Below are 16,538 nucleotides of genomic sequence, written 5' to 3' on the forward strand. Positions count from 1 at the left end.
GGTGAGAAGCGAACATTACTAATCCGTAAGCATAACATGCTTCTTTATGTTGCATGTTAGCCGCTTTTTCTAAATCACGAAGTCCAATATTCGGATATATTGAGTCAAAATAATTTCTTAACCCATTGCGTAAAATAGCATTTGGGTTCCCCGCAATATATGCGTCAAAGTAAACACATCGTAACTTATGGATTTCCCAATGTGATATCCCCCATCTTTCGAACGAAAGCCTTTTATAAACCAAGACATTCTTGGAACGTTCTTCGAATGTCTTACAAACTGATCTCGCCTTAAATAGTTGTGCCGAAGAATTCTGACCGACTCTAGACAAGATTTCATCAATCATGTCTCCGGGTAGGTCTCTTAAAATATTGGGTTGTCTATCCATTTTGTGTTTTTATACTGTAAAATAGACAAGAGTTAGATTCATAAAAAAAATACTTATTAATACAAGCAATTTTTACATATATTATAAAGCATAAGCACACTATATTACATATATTACACCACACGAATACAACTATCTTATTCCGACTCGCTCGTTTCTTCTTCTTCGGTTTTGGTTCGTTTTTCCAAATTTCTAGGGATATATGATGTTCCCCTAATACGAGCCGTCGTTTTCCACATTGGTTTAGAAAAACCTAGTGGTTTAGAGGTTCCCGGGTCATTGTTACAACTTAAGGACTTCGGGGGTTGACGATACATATAAAGTTCATCGGGGTTGGAATTAGATTTCTCTATTTTTATGCCCTTTCCCTTATTATTTTCTTTTGCCTTTTTAAATTCAGTTGGGGTAATTTCTATAACATCATCGGAATTCTCATCGGAATCCGATTCATCGGAGAATTGGTAATCCTCCCAATATTTTGCTTCCTTGGCGGAAACATCATTGACCATAATTAACCTTGGTCGGTTGGTTGAGGATTTTCTTTTACTTAACCGTTTTATTATTTCCCCCACCGGTTCTATTTCTTCATCCGGTTCCGATTCTTCTTCCGGTTCCGATTCTTCTTCCGGTTCTGACTCTTCTTCCGGTTCCTCTTCGGGAACTTGTGAATCAGTCCACGAATCATTCCAATTTACATTTGACTCTTCATTATTATTAGGTGAGTCAATGGGACTTGTTCTAGAGGTAGACATCTATCACATAATATCAAACGCGTTAAGAGATTAATATATCACATAATATTCACATGTTAAAAATATATAGTTTCCAACAAAATTTGTTAAGCAGTCATTTTTCAAGTAAACACGGTCGAAGTCCAGACTCACTAATGCATCCTAACAAACTCGATAAGACACACTAATGCAAAATTATGGTTCTCTAAGACCAACGCTCGGATACCAACTGAAATGTCCCGTTCTTATTGATTAAAAACGTTCCATATTAATTGATTTCGTTACGAGGTTTTGACCTCTATATGAGACGTTTTTCAAAGACTGCATTCATTTTAAAACAAACCATAACCTTTATTTTATCAATAAAGGTTTAAAAAGCTTTACGTAGATTATCAAATAATGATAATCTAAAATATCCTGTTTACACACAACCATTACATAATGGTTTACAATACAAATATGTTACAACAAAATAAGTTTCTTGAATTCAGTTTTTACACAATATCATACAAGCATGGACTCCAAATCTCGTCCTTATTTAAGTATGCGACAGCGGAAGCTCTTAATAATCACCTGAGAATAAACATGCTTAAAACGTCAACAAAAATGTTGGTGAGTTATAGGTTTAACCTATATATATCAAATCATAATAATAGACCACAAGATTTCATATTTCAATACACATCCCATACATAGAGATAAAAATCATTCATATGGTGAACACCTGGTAACCGACATTAACAAGATGCATATATAAGAATATCCCCATCATTCCGGGACACCCTTCGGATATGATATAAATTTCGAAGTACTAAAGCATCCGGTACTTTGGATGGGGTTTGTTAGGCCCAATAGATCTATCTTTAGAATTCGCGTCAATTAGGGTGTCTGTTCCCTAATTCTTAGATTACCAGACTTAATAAAAAGGGGCATATTCGATTTCGATAATTCAACCATAGAATGTAGTTTCACGTACTTGTGTCTATTTTGTAAATCATTTATAAAATCTGCATGTATTCTCATCCCAAAAATATTAGATTTTAAAAGTGGGACTATAACTCACTTTCACAGATTTTTACTTCGTCGGGAAGTAAGACTTGGCCACTGGTTGATTCACGAACCTATAACAATATATACATATATATCAAAGTATGTTCAAAATATATTTACAACACTTTTAATATATTTTGATGTTTTAAGTTTATTAAGTCAGCTGTCCTCGTTAGTAACCTACAATTAGTTGTCCACAGTTAGATGTACAGAAATAAATCGATAAATATTATCTTGAATCAATCCACGACCCAGTGTATACGTATCTCAGTATTGATCACAACTCAAACTATATATATTTTGGAATCAACCTCAACCCTGTATAGCTAACTCCAACATTCACATATAGAGTGTCTACGGTTGTTCCGAAATATATATAGATGTGTCGACCTGATAGGTCGAAACATTGTATACGTGTCTATGGTATCTCAAGATTACATAATATACAATACAAGTTGATTAAGTTATGGTTGGAATAGATTTGTTACCAATTTTCACGTAGCTAAAATGAGAAAAATTATCCAATCTTGTTTTACCCATAACTTCTTCATTTTAAATCCGTTTTGAGTGAATCAAGTTGCTATGGTTTCATATTGAACTCTATTTTATGAATCTAAACAGAAAAAGTATAGGTTTATAGTCGGAAAAATAAGTTACAAGTCGTTTTTTTAAAGGTAGTCATTTCAGTCAAAAGAACGACGTCTAGATGACCATTTTAGAAAACATACTTCCACTTTGAGTTTAATCATAATTTTTGGATATAGTTTCATGTTCATAATAAAAATCATTTTCTCAGAATAACAACTTTTAAATCAAAGTTTATCATAGTTTTTAATTAACTAACCCAAAACAGCCCGCGGTGTTACTACGACGGCGTAAATCCGGTTTTACGGTGTTTTTCGTGTTTCCAGGTTTTAAATCATTAAGTTAGCATATCATATAGATATAGAACATGTGTTTAGTTGATTTTAAAAGTCAAGTTAGAAGGATTAACTTTTGTTTGCGAACAAGTTTAGAATTAACTAAACTATGTTCTAGTGATTACAAGTTTAAACCTTCGAATAAGATAGCTTTATATGTATGAATCGAATGATGTTATGAACATCATTACTACCTTAAGTTCCTTGGATAAACCTACTGGAAAAGAGAAAAATGGATCTAGCTTCAACGGATCCTTGGATGGCTTGAAGTTCTTGAAGCAGAATCATGACACGAAAACAAGTTCAAGTAAGATCATCACTTGAAATAAGATTGTTATAGTTATAGAAATTGAACCAAAGTTTGAATATGATTATTACCTTGTATTAGAATGATAACCTACTGTAAGAAACAAAGATTTCTTGAGGTTGGATGATCACCTTACAAGATTGGAAGTGAGCTAGCAAACTTGAAAGTATTCTTGATTTTATGTAACTAGAACTTGTAGAATATATGAAGAACACTTAGAACTTGAAGATAGAACTTGAGAGAGATCAATTAGATGAAGAAAATTGAAGATTGAAAGTGTTTGTAGGTGTTTTTGGTCGTTGGTGTATGGATTAGATATAAAGGATATGTAATTTTGTTTTCATGTAAATAAGTCATGAATGATTACTCATATTTTTGTAATTTTATGAGATATTTCATGCTAGTTGCCAAATGATGGTTCCCACATGTGTTAGGTGACTCACATGGGCTGCTAAGAGCTGATCATTGGAGTGTATATACCAATAGTACATACATCTAAAAGTTGTGTATTGTACGAGTACGAATACGGGTGCATACGAGTAGAATTGTTGATGAAACTGAACGAGGATGTAATTGTAAGCATTTTTGTTAAGTAGAAGTATTTTGATAAGTGTATTGAAGTCTTTCAAAAGTGTATAAATACATATTAAAACACTACATGTATATACATTTTAACTGAGTCGTTAAGTCATCGTTAGTCGTTACATGTAAGTGTTGTTTTGAAATCTTTAGGTTAACGATCTTGTTAAATGTTGTTAACCCAATGTTTATAATATAAAATGAGATTTTAAATTATTATATTATCATGATATTATCATGTATGAATATCTCTTAATATGATATATATACATTAAATGTCTTTACAACGATAATCGTTACATATATGTCTCGTTTAAAAATCATTAAGTTAGTAGTCTTGTTTTTACATATGTAGTTCATTGTTAATATACTTAATGATATGTTTACTTATCATAGTATCATGTTAACTATATATATATCCATATATATGTCATCATATAGTTTTTACAAGTTTTAACGTTCGTGAATCACCGGTCAACTTGGGTGGTCAATTGTCTATATGAAACATATTTCAATTAATCAAGTCTTAATAAGTTTAATTGCTTAACATGTTGGAAACATTTAATCATGTAAATATCAATCTCAATTAATATATATAAACATGGAAAAGTTCGGGTCACTACAGTAATAATCTAAAAACCTTTTTTCTCACCCCAACTACTGAATCCGTCACTTGTGGAAAGGTTTTATTTAAAAGTTGTAACTCGATATTCTTTTTCTCACTTTGGTAAGAAGCGAACATCACTAACCCGTAAGTATAACATGCTTCTTTATGTTGCATGTTAGAAGCTCTTTCTAACTCACGAAATCCTATGTTGGGATATGTTGAGTCAAAATAGGTTCTTAACCCGTAGTGTAAAATTACATTTGGGTTCCCCGCATTTAATGCTTTAAAGAAAACACGGTGTAACTTACGGTCTCCCCAATGTGATATACCCCACCTATCAAAGGAAAGCCTTTTATAAACTAAGGCATTTCTGGAAAGTCTTTCAAATATTTGACAAGTTAATTTCGCCATAACTAAATGTGTTGATGAACTCTGACCGACTCTAGACAAGATTTCCTCAATCATATCCTCTGGTAGGTCTTCTAAAATATTCGGTTGTCTACCCTTAACGTCCATTTTGTTTTTATACTGTAAAATAGACAAGGATTAGATTCATAAAAGATAATTAATAAACAATACAAGCAATTTTTATATAGAACATAAAAGTACAAGCACACTATAATACATATAATACACAACAAGATTACAACTCCCTAATCTGAATCACTGGTTTCTTCTTCTTCGGACTTGGTTGGCTTTCCTAATTTTCCAGGGATATATGGTGTTCCTCTAATACGAGCCGTCATTTTCCACAATGGTTTAGAAAAACCTGGTGGTTTAGAGGTTCCCGGGTTATTGTTACACTTTAGGAAATACGGATGTTGCCGATACATATAAAGCTCATCGGAGTTGGAATCGGGTTTCTCTATTTTTATACATTTTCCCTTATTATTTTATTTTGCTATATTAAATTGGGTCGAGGTGATTTCTATAACATCATCGGAATCCTCATCGGGATCCGATTCATCGAAAAATTGGTAATCTTCCCAATATTTTGCTTCCTCGGCAGAAACACCATTGACCATTTTTAACTTTGGTCCGTTGGTTGAGGATTTTCTTTTATTTGAACGATTTACTGTAGGTATCACTATTTCTTCCTCTGGAACCTCTTCTTCTTCTGGTTCCTCCTCTTCCGATTCATCCTCTTCTGGTTCCTCTTCTTCCGGTTCTTCCTCTTCCGGTTCCTCTTCGGGAATTTGTGAATCTTCCCAAAATATATTCGACTCTTCATTATTATTAGGTGAATCAATGAGATTTGTACAAGAGGTAGACATCTATCACACAATATCAAACACATTAAGAGGTTAATATATCACATAATATTTACATGTTAATAATATATAGTTTCCAACAAAAGTGTTAAGCAATCGTTTTTAAAGAAAACACGGTCGAAGTCCAGACTCACTAATGTATCCTAACAAACTCGATAAGACACACTAAAGCAAATTTCTGGTTTTCTAAGACCAACGCTCTGATACCAACTGAAATGTCCCGTTCATATTGATTATAAATGTTCCATATTAATTGATTTCGTCGCGAGGTTTTGACCTCTATATGAGACGTTTTTCAAAGACTGCATTCATTTTTAAAACAACCATAACCTTTATTTTATCTATAAAGGTTTAAAAAGCATTACGTAGATTATCAAATAATGATAATCTAAAATATACTGTTTACACACGACTATTACATAATGGTTTACAATAAGAATATATTACATCAAAAATAAGTTTCTTGAATGCAGTTTTTACACAATATCATACAAGCATGGACTCCAAATCTTGTCCTTATTTTAGTATGCAACAGCGGAAGCTCTTAATAGTCAACTGAGAATAAACATGCTTAAAACGTCAACAAAAATGTTGGTGAGTTATAGGTTTAACCTATATATTTATCAAATCGTAATAATAGACCACAAGATTTCATATTTCAATATACATCCCATACATAGAGATAAAAATCATTCATATCGTGAACACCTGGTAACCGCATTAATAAGATGCATATAAGAATATCTCCTATCATTCCAGAAAATCCTTCGGACATGATAAAAACGAATTCGAAGTACTAAAACATCCGGTACTTTGGATGGGGTTCGTTAGGCCCAATAGATCTATCTTTAGGATTCTCGTCAATTAGTAGATCGGTTTACTAATTCTTAGGCTACCAAGAAAAAGGGGCATATTCAGCTTCGATCATTCACCCATATAATGTAGTTTCATTTACTTGTGTCTATTTCGTAAAACATTTATAAAACTGCATGTATTCTCATCCCAAAATATTAGATTTTAAAAGTGGGACTATAACTCACTTTCACAGATTTTTAGTTCGTCGGGAAGTAAGACTTGGCCACTGGTCGATTCATGAACCTATACAAATATGTACATATATATCAAAGTATGTTCAAAATATATTTACAACATTTTTAATACGTTTTAATGTTTTAAGCTTATTAAGTCAGCTGTCCTCGTTAATAACCTACAACTAGTTGTCCATAGTTAGATGTACATAAATAAATATAAATTATCTTGGATCAATCCACGACCCAGTGTATACAAGCCTCAGGCTAGATCACAACTCAAACTATATATATTATTTTGGAATCAACCTCAACCCTGTATAGCTAAATCCAACATTACTGCATATAGAGTGTCTATGGTTGTTCCAAAATATATTATATAGATGGGTCGATATGATATGTCAAAACATTGTATACGTGTCTATGGTATTCCAAGATTACATAATATATATTAGAATTCATGAATAATACAATATAAGTTTGTTAAGTTATGATTTGTATAGAATTGTTACAATATTTCCCGTAGCTACAACAATCAAAAAATATCCAATCTTGTTTTACCCATAACTTCTTCGTTTTAAATCCGTTTTGAGTGAATCAAATTGCTATGGTTTCATATTGAACTCTATTTTATGAATATATACAGAAAAAGTATAGGTTTATAGTCAGAAATATAAGTTACAAGTCATTTTTGTAAGAGGTAGTCATTTCTGTCGAAAGAACGACGTCTTGATGACCATTTTGAAAAACATACTTCCACTTTGAGTTTAACAATGATTTTTGGATATAGTTTCATGTTCATAAGAAAAATCATTTTCTCAGAAGAACAACTTTTAAATCAAAGTTTATCATAGTTTTTAATTAACTAACCCAAAACAGCCCGCGGTGTTACTACGACGGCGTATATCCGGTTTTACGGTATTTTTCGTGTTTTCAGGTTTTAAATCATTAAGTTAGCATATCATTTAGATATAGAACATGTGTTTAGTTAATTTTAAAAGTCAAGTTAGAAGGATTAACTTTTGTTTGCGAACAAGTTTAGAATTAACTAAACTATGTTCTAGTAATTACAAGTTTAAACCTTCGAATAAGGTAGTTTTATATATATGAATCGAATGATGTTATGAACATCATTAGTACCTCAAGTTTAGTAGGTAAACCTACTGGAAGTGACAAGAAATGATCTAGCTTCAAAGGATCTTGGATGGCTTGAAAGTTCTTGAAGTAGGATCATGACACAAAAACAAGTTCAAGTAAGATTTTTACTCGAATTAAGATAGTTTATAGTTATAGAAATTGAATCAAAGTTTGAATATGATTATTACCTTGAATAAGAAAGATAACCTACTATAAATAACAAAGGTTTCTTGATCTTAGATGATTACTTGGAATGGATTAGAAAGCTTGGATGTAAACTAGTAAACTTGAAAGGATTTTCAAAGTGTTCTTGAAGTGTTCTTCCTAAGATGATTATAGCTTGATTCTTGAAGTAACTTTTGATGAAGATGATGATTAACTACTGGAAAAATTCGTTCATAAGTGTGTGTGTGTGTGTGTTGAGAGAGAATTAGAAAGAGAATTGGAAGTGAAATGGAGTGAATGATGAGTGGTAAGTGGTGAGTGATGAGTGGGGTTAAAAGGAGTTCTAGTTAGTTGACTAGTTCATGGTAGAAGTTAAAATTGATTAGTCATACATGACATAATCAAAAGTGGAATCCCATGCTAGTTCCTATTGGTATATACCCACAATAAGTACGTCTAGAAGCTGTGTATAATACGGATATGAATACGACTAGAATTCTTGATGAAAAAAGAATGGGAATGTAATTGTACCCATTTTCGTTAAGTATTAGTGTTTTGATATATGTCTTGAAGTCTTCCAAAAGTATATTAATACATCTAAATACACTACATGTATATACATTTTAACTGAGTCGTTAAGTCATCGTTAGTCGTTACATGTAAGTGTTGTTTTGAAACCTTTAAGTTAACGATCTTATTTAATGTTGTTAACCCATTGTTTATTATATCTAATGAGATGTTAAATTATTATATTATCATGATATTATGATATATTAATATATCTTAATATGATATATATACATTTAAATGTCGTTACAACGATAATCGTTACATATATGTCTCGTTTCGAAATCCTTAAGTTAGTAGTCTTGTTTTTACATATGTAGTTCATTGCTAACATACTTAATGATATATATAATTATCATTTTATCATGTTAAATATAGTGTAACATTATATTAATATGATACATATGTATTTAATAAGACGTTGTAATAACGATAATCGTTATATATATCGTTTCGAGTTTCTTAACTTAGTAGTCTCATTTTTATGTATATAACTCATTGTTAATATATATGGAGATACTTACTTATCATAATCTCATGTTAACTATATGTATATCCATATATATATATCGTCATGTCGTTTTTACAAGTTTTAACGTTCGTGAATCGCCGGTCAACTTGGGTGGTCAATTGTCTACATGAAACTCATTTCAAATAATCAATTCTTAACAAGTTTGATTGCTTAACATGTTGGAAACACTTAATCATGTAAAAATCAATTTCATTTAATATATATAAACATGGAAAAGTTCGGGTCACTACATATTCTGTCTAAAGATGATATATTTGTTACTTTACTTGTCTATGTGGATGATATTATTATTACTGGTAATAATAATTCTGAAGTTGATAATGTTAAAAAGTTTTTGAATTCTAAGTTTATGATTAAAGATTTGGGATTACTTAAATATTTCTTGGGTATTGAAATTGTAAAAGGTGATGAAGGTTTGCGTATGTCACAAAGAAAATATTGTTTGGATTTGTTGGATGAATTTGGTATGTCTGCTTGCAAACCTATTGATACACATTTGGAAGTTAATTCAGTTTTAGCTTCTGAAGCATCAAAAGGTGATGATTTTTTGGAAAACATTACTGAATTTCAAAAATTAATTGGAAAACTTATTTATCTTACACATACCAGACCTGATATATCTTATTCTGTTCAAAACTTAAGTCAACATATGCATGCTCCTTTACAATCACATGTTAAGGCTGCCTTAAGGGTTTTAAGGTATCTTAAGGGATCTCCTGGAAAAGGAGTATGTATAAAAAAAGCTGATGATATGTTTAATCTTGTTGCATATTCATATGCAGATTGGGGAAAATGTTTAAGTACTAGAAGGTCTGTTTCAGGTTTCTATTTGTTTTTGTGTGGTTCTCTTGTGTCTTGGAAAAGTAAAAAACAGCCTACTTTTTCTAGATCTTCTACTGAATCTGAATATAGATCATTAGCTGCTACTACTTGTGAAATTATATTTGTTCTTAAACTTCTTGATGATTTTGGCATTCATAACCTGTTACCGGTTCATCTATATTGTGATAATAAATCTGCTATTCTTCTTGCTGCTAATCCTGTATTTCATGAAAGATCAAAACATTTTGAAACTGATGTTCATATTGTTAGAGAAAAAAATCTTTCTGGATTGTTAAGGTTGGAATATGTTGATTCAAAAGATCAAGTTGCAGATGTTTTCACGAAAGGGTTATGCAAGGCTCAACATCATTTTCTTTCTCAAAGATTGGGATTATTGGATTATTTCCAGAATAAGATTGAGGGGGAATGTTAAATTTATACATATATATTCAATCTTATTCTGAAATGTTTTGTTTTTTATATTTGTATTTTTGTTCTTATATTTGTTTTATTTTTTGTAGGTTTTCTATTTTTTGAAGATTTAAAGAGTAATTTTGCTGAATGGTGATATTGAAGACTTGAGGGATCATTTTGTGAAGTCTATATGCAGCAAGGACCAAAGTGCAATATGTGGATATATTTATACATCGTATCTTTATTTTTTTCCTCATTCACAATACAGCTCTTTTGTTCATCATCCGTTTTCTCTCGTTTAATCACCAAACCCTAGTTCATACAATCGGCTGATTTGAGAAGTATCATCTTGATACTTAGTGTTCTTATAAGAGATTGTTATTTAGTCTGCTAGATCTTAGAGCTATTCTTTTCTGTATTTTTGTTATTGAATCTTCTTCTGTAATTTTGGTTTTAATCATATGATTTTCAAGGTTTGGTGTGATTTCTGTATGTGTTCATAGTTTCGTACATATACAATTATTACAAGTAGGCATCCGGTTTGGATAGCCAAGTATTCCAAACATGTGTGAATGATATCCTGGTATAGTTTATGCACTAGTAACTGCGAGAAACAAAGAAAAAAAAACGCGAGAATTGCGAGAATCGATAAATTATAGGAGCACCAAATTGCTTATAAATGATACGGAGTATTAGACCTGGCAATTGTGACCCATACACTCAAATTCGGGTCAAATGGGTCAAGATTTCAGGTTAATTGGGTCTTGAGAAAAATTAAGCCTAACAATGTAAATCAAAACTTAAAAAAAGATCCAAATGAGTTTCTCTCCAACCTATTGATTCTGATACAAAAAATGAAGGAACGGGTCTAAAGGGTATCAATACTCAAAGATCAATAAATAGAAATGGGTCTAATGGGTTTTGTGAATGGGTCAAATGGGTCAAGCACAAAAAGTTTCATCCGTAAAAAACTTATGAAAGCATTCATGGTTATATCATTTATTATGTATATTAATAATTCTTATGTATATATAATATATAATAATAACTAAAATAATGTAATAAATGTAAAAAAGCGATGTAACCCAGTTGACCCAATTTACTTGTGACCCGTTTCGACCCGTTACGCAAACCGACCCAACCTGACCCATTTTGACCCGTTTAAAAAATTGACCCGTTTGACTTATGACCCATTTCAACCCAAAACCATTTTGACCCGTTACCCAAACCGACCCAACCTGACCCATTTGCCAGGCATACGGAGTATAATATTCATATATCATTTTGTTTGTAAACGAAAGTTAAAATATTATAATATGCATAGTTCACATATTCACTTAAATAAATTATCACATGTGCACGAAAAACATTTAATCATGATTTCAAAGATAATTTGAGGTTTTGTTAAATTATTATGTATTAAACTTAATATACATCACATATTACTAAATCAACACATGTATGAAGATCCTGTGTGTGTGTGTGTTGGTTTAGAAACCTTATATCTCTAGGATATTATGCGAAATCCAGTTGCTAGGAGTTTGGTTTTAATAAAAATTTTGTTGTTAAAAAAAAAAAAAAAAACACACATATCTATTTAAAAACATTATCTTTCTTTTTCATTGTAGTGTCCCACTTCACCTAACGAGTCACCAAGCATCAAATAAAACATCATTTCTATACCTAATACAAATAAAAATATATCTTTATTTATTATAATTCTTAATTTTCTTCTTCAATCTATCCGAAAGGACGATTATTATTTTTTCCATTATTTGACCATTTCTTATATCCTAAAGTAGGTTGCTAATAAGTGTGACTAAAATGCTAATAAACAACCTAAATTTCGATCATACACCCAAGTCTTCCTGATATAAACAAAATACTAATATTATAATTAAATAAATGTTGACATCCATATATAAAAAGTGGAACCATCCAGGCATAGTCTGAGTGGCCAGGGTGCCCCGCAAACATTTAGTTGACTAAGTCAAATGGTTGTTCATCTCATATAAGGCGAAGGTTCGATTCTTGAATCGGCCACCATTTGTGCTTGGCGCTGGAACAGGGGTTGGTTCCGACCACACTTGCCTGGGACTGCACACGACCTGGTAGGCAGTTGGCATCCAAAGGGTGCACGGGTTAAAGGTTCCCCGCCGATCTAACCTTTTTTCATCTCATATATATATATATAAAAAGTGGAAACAGAAATTGTCTTGGTGTATATTCTCAATTGGTTGGCTTGGGGGTTGGTGAATAGATGTGAAGTCATGACCTTTAAGTTGAAAAATATACATAGATTTATGTATTTACTTTTTATTTTCATTTCATTTCGTGGTGGGTGACAGAAGCTTCTTGGTATATAACTTTTTGAATGAATAATACTATTATTACTTTTGAATATTATAGTACTAGTGAGGGTCCATAGTCCCACAACAGTCCACACTCCATCATGTGTATATATATACAAGTGTTCAATCTTACCTCATTGTACCAATAGCTTATAACATATTAACATTATCTTACCATCTTACCATAAAATTAAAATATACCATTTATTTCATTTGCTAAAAAATGGGATCAACTTCAGAAACTGTGAGTGTTCAAGTTGAAGATGAATCTTTCCTATTTGCTATGCAGTTAGCATCTGCATCAGTCTTACCAATGGTCTTAAAAAGTGCTATTGAGCTTGATCTTCTTGAGACCATTGCCAAAGCTGGTCCTGGTGGTTCGCTTTCGGCTGCAGAGATGGCAGCTCAATTACCTACGGTTAACAACCCCGAAGCACCGGTGATGCTAGACCGAATATGTAGTCTTCTAGCTAGCTACTCTGTGCTCACTTGTTCAATAAAGGAGACTGGTGATGGTTGTGTTGAGAGGTTTTATGGGTTAGCCCCTGTGTGCAAGTTCTTGATCAAGAATGAAGGTGGTCAGTCATTAGCACCCCTGTTGCTTATGAATCAAGATAAGGTTCTTATGGAGAGCTGGTAAGATGTTTAATGTGGTAAAAGTATTTAACTTTATAGAATCATTGCATATTTATCTTTTCATATATCTTATCAGAGTGATCACTGCGATTTAAAGTCGGAATAATCAGGTTTTAGTATTTGAATTATAGAGTTCTGTTATTGATTATGTAATAGTAACTCTTAGCCCTCATTTTCATTCTATAAGTATTAAGAAGGGATCACTAATAGATAGCTTATAAACATATCTTTGAGGTAGAAAAATAGTCTAGCCGTTTGTCTTTAATGAAAATTAGGCAAAATTGTTCTGTTTTTTGACATCTTATATTTAGTTATTTACAACAAGAGTTAGCAAAGGTAAAGTTGTAAGGGAATATTCATTGGCTGTTTCCGACCCTTCCCTGACTACCTCAAGATTTGAACCCGAGACCTATGTAAGAGGCTCAACCAATAGGCTACCTTGTGGTGGTTAGGAGTTAGCAAGTAGAAGCATATCCCAAGGGATCATTAAAGCTTAGCTTATTAACATTAATACTAGTATCAATTAAAAAAAGAGATTTTTTTCTTATTATTCAATTTCACATAATGAAAACTTTTTCAAAATAGCCACGGACTAACAAAGGTCTCAGATTCAAACTTCACTAGTAGCATATCTTGAGGTAGTCAGGAAAATGTCAAAATCGGTAACGGGATAACCCTGTTACACCACGTACTTCTAAGTCCCCTTCCTTGTGTATACTAAATAAGAAAAACTTTATCAGTTTACCCGTTTCCATAATCGTGTTCAAAACCTACATCTAAATTAGTGTGACAATTGAATGATTAGGTACTATTTGAAAGATGCTGTTTTGGAGGGTGGGATTCCATTCAACAAAGCTTATGGTATGTCAGCATTTGAGTACCATGGTAAAGATCAAAGATTCAACAAGGTATTCAATGCAGGAATGTTTGGTCATTCAACCATGACCATGAAAAAGATTATAGATTTGTATGATGGTTTCAATGGACTCACCACTTTAGTTGATGTTGGTGGTGGTACTGGTGCAAGTCTTAACATGATTGTCTCCAAATACACTTCCCTCAAGGGTATTAATTTCGATTTGCCTCATGTTATTGAAGACGCTTCAACATATCCAGGTATGCACACAAGACATAACTTCACTATTTCATATCATATTCTACAATTCTAAAATGTCTGAACAAAAAAACCTTATCCGTTTACTCATTTACCCGTATTCTACTATTCCAACTTACCAAAGTTGACTAATGAAAATGATTGTAGGTATTGAGCATGTTGGAGGTGATATGTTTGAAAGTGTACCCACAGGAGATGCCATTTTTATGAAGGTGAATTTCTTAATTTTATCTTAAAAAGGGCTAATAGCTAGCCATTTTGTTATATATAGAAAACCATTGCACAATAAAAAATCGGTTATATTTGGCCTAATTCAGAAATTTGGATGAAGTTGGTTACTTTTTTATGCAACTTCTCTTTTAAAATAAACTTATTTTGCTTCTGTTCTGAATCGAATTTTGCCAACAGTGGATTCTTCATGATTGGAGCGATGCACACTGCTTGAAACTTTTAAAGAATTGCTACAAAGCGCTTCCAGACAACGGTAAAGTTATTGTGGCTGAATGCATTCTTCCAGAAGTTCCTGATACTTCGAAAGCGACCCAAAATGTGATACACATTGATGTTATTATGTTAGCTCACAACCCAGGAGGCAAAGAGAGAACCGAGAAAGATTTCGATGCCTTAGCCAAGAGTGCAGGTTTCAAAGGCTTCCGCAAGGCTGCTTGTGCTTACAATACTTGGGTTATGGAGTTTAGTAAATAAATTTTTTATTTTGAATGAAACTGTCAATCATTTGTTTGATACGTCCGTGTAATTTGTTCAAAACGAGTGATTAGTAAGAACTTTCTTATGTAATCTGAAAAGTATTATGGGTATGTTTGTCAAGAAGCTTTTTAAAGTTTTTTTTTTTTTTTTTTTTTTTTTGAAGATTTTAGCTTTTAACGTTTAAGTTCTGCCTTGAGTTTATTGACTTCGTTTCTAGGACGGTACTGCTCGATTGTACCGCCACTTTTGACTTGAACAATTTCACCGATTTTGGGCTGCTTTAAATTTGAAAGCCATACATATAATAGATAAATAAGAAAAAGCTCCCATCAAATAAATAGTTTCGTTTGGTTCAACAAGCTTAAAGTTTTTGGTTAGTTGAAAAAGCTCTTAATTAAAACGCTTCTTGATGTATCGTTTGATTTTGGAGAGGAGCTTTTTGGTGTATATTTTACTTAAATAGCCTTTCAAATTATTAGTAAAAAATATCATCCGTAAATTAAAGATATCTGGAGCATCAACTTTTGAATATATCCGAGATATTATATATATATATAATAATAATAATAATAATAATAATAATAATAATAATGATGATGGATGATGATGATGATGATGATGATGATGATGCAATAGAGATAGGGATAGAGTATATAGATCCAATAGATTCACGTTAGCCGTGAGTATATCTATGGTGAATATTAAACCATTTATCAAGTTTAAAAAAAATTATAAAATAAAAAGAAAAAATGTGAAACATTTTGATGATGTCATTAACACTAATTAATTACATTTAAAAAAATAAACAAATAAAAGGCACAAATCCATAAATAATACACATCCTTCTCTCTCTAAACTTTGTGGAATCTTCACAAAAACATTGGATGATGTTATAAATTAATATAAAAAAACAAAAAAACTTACGCATCTATATTAATGAAATTGAATTTCACAATAATTAAATCGGCTAATTAAGAGCTATTAATGTCGCGGTCTGTTACAATTTTTAAAAATATTTACCCTCGTTACCATATGTACAATATTTAAAGAATTATGTACAACTTTATAGTAAAACACCTCCATGATCATGTGTACAATATTTGAAGCATTATGTATAACTTTATGATAAAACACTCCCATGAGCATGTACAGATTTTTTTCCCATGAGCATGTACAGATTTTTTAAAAAAGTGTACAGTCTTTTACAAAAC

General features: G+C 31.8%; 1 protein-coding gene across 1 annotated transcript; it reads left to right on the forward strand.

Annotated features, from left to right (window-relative positions):
• The first annotated feature begins 13,024 nt into the window (after window positions 1–13,024).
• Window positions 13,025–15,469, forward strand: LOC139893319 (caffeic acid 3-O-methyltransferase). Its single transcript, XM_071876476.1, has 4 exons — window positions 13,025–13,505; window positions 14,311–14,621; window positions 14,767–14,831; window positions 15,028–15,469. Exons 1-4 carry the CDS (start codon window positions 13,093–13,095, stop codon window positions 15,322–15,324), a joined length of 1,086 nt encoding a protein of 361 aa, XP_071732577.1. The 5' UTR covers window positions 13,025–13,092; the 3' UTR covers window positions 15,325–15,469.
• Window positions 15,470–16,538: the final 1,069 nt, after the last annotated feature.

The sequence above is a fragment of the Rutidosis leptorrhynchoides genome, chromosome 2 (genome assembly GCF_046630445.1).
Source record: "Rutidosis leptorrhynchoides isolate AG116_Rl617_1_P2 chromosome 2, CSIRO_AGI_Rlap_v1, whole genome shotgun sequence".
In the NCBI taxonomy this organism is placed as follows: domain Eukaryota; kingdom Viridiplantae; phylum Streptophyta; class Magnoliopsida; order Asterales; family Asteraceae; genus Rutidosis; species Rutidosis leptorrhynchoides.

What these genes read in the sequence shown, in the direction of transcription:
- LOC139893319 (XM_071876476.1), top strand. Translation starts at nt 13,093, where the DNA reads ATGGGATCAACTTCAGAAACTGTGAGTGTTCAAGTTGAAGATGAATCT. An exon ending in AGACGCTTCAACATATCCAG is followed by an intron (nt 14,622 to 14,766) that starts GTATGCACACAA and finishes AAATGATTGTAG; the next exon opens with GTATTGAGCATGTTGGAGGT. An exon ending in GAGATGCCATTTTTATGAAG is followed by an intron (nt 14,832 to 15,027) that starts GTGAATTTCTTA and finishes TTTTGCCAACAG; the next exon opens with TGGATTCTTCATGATTGGAG.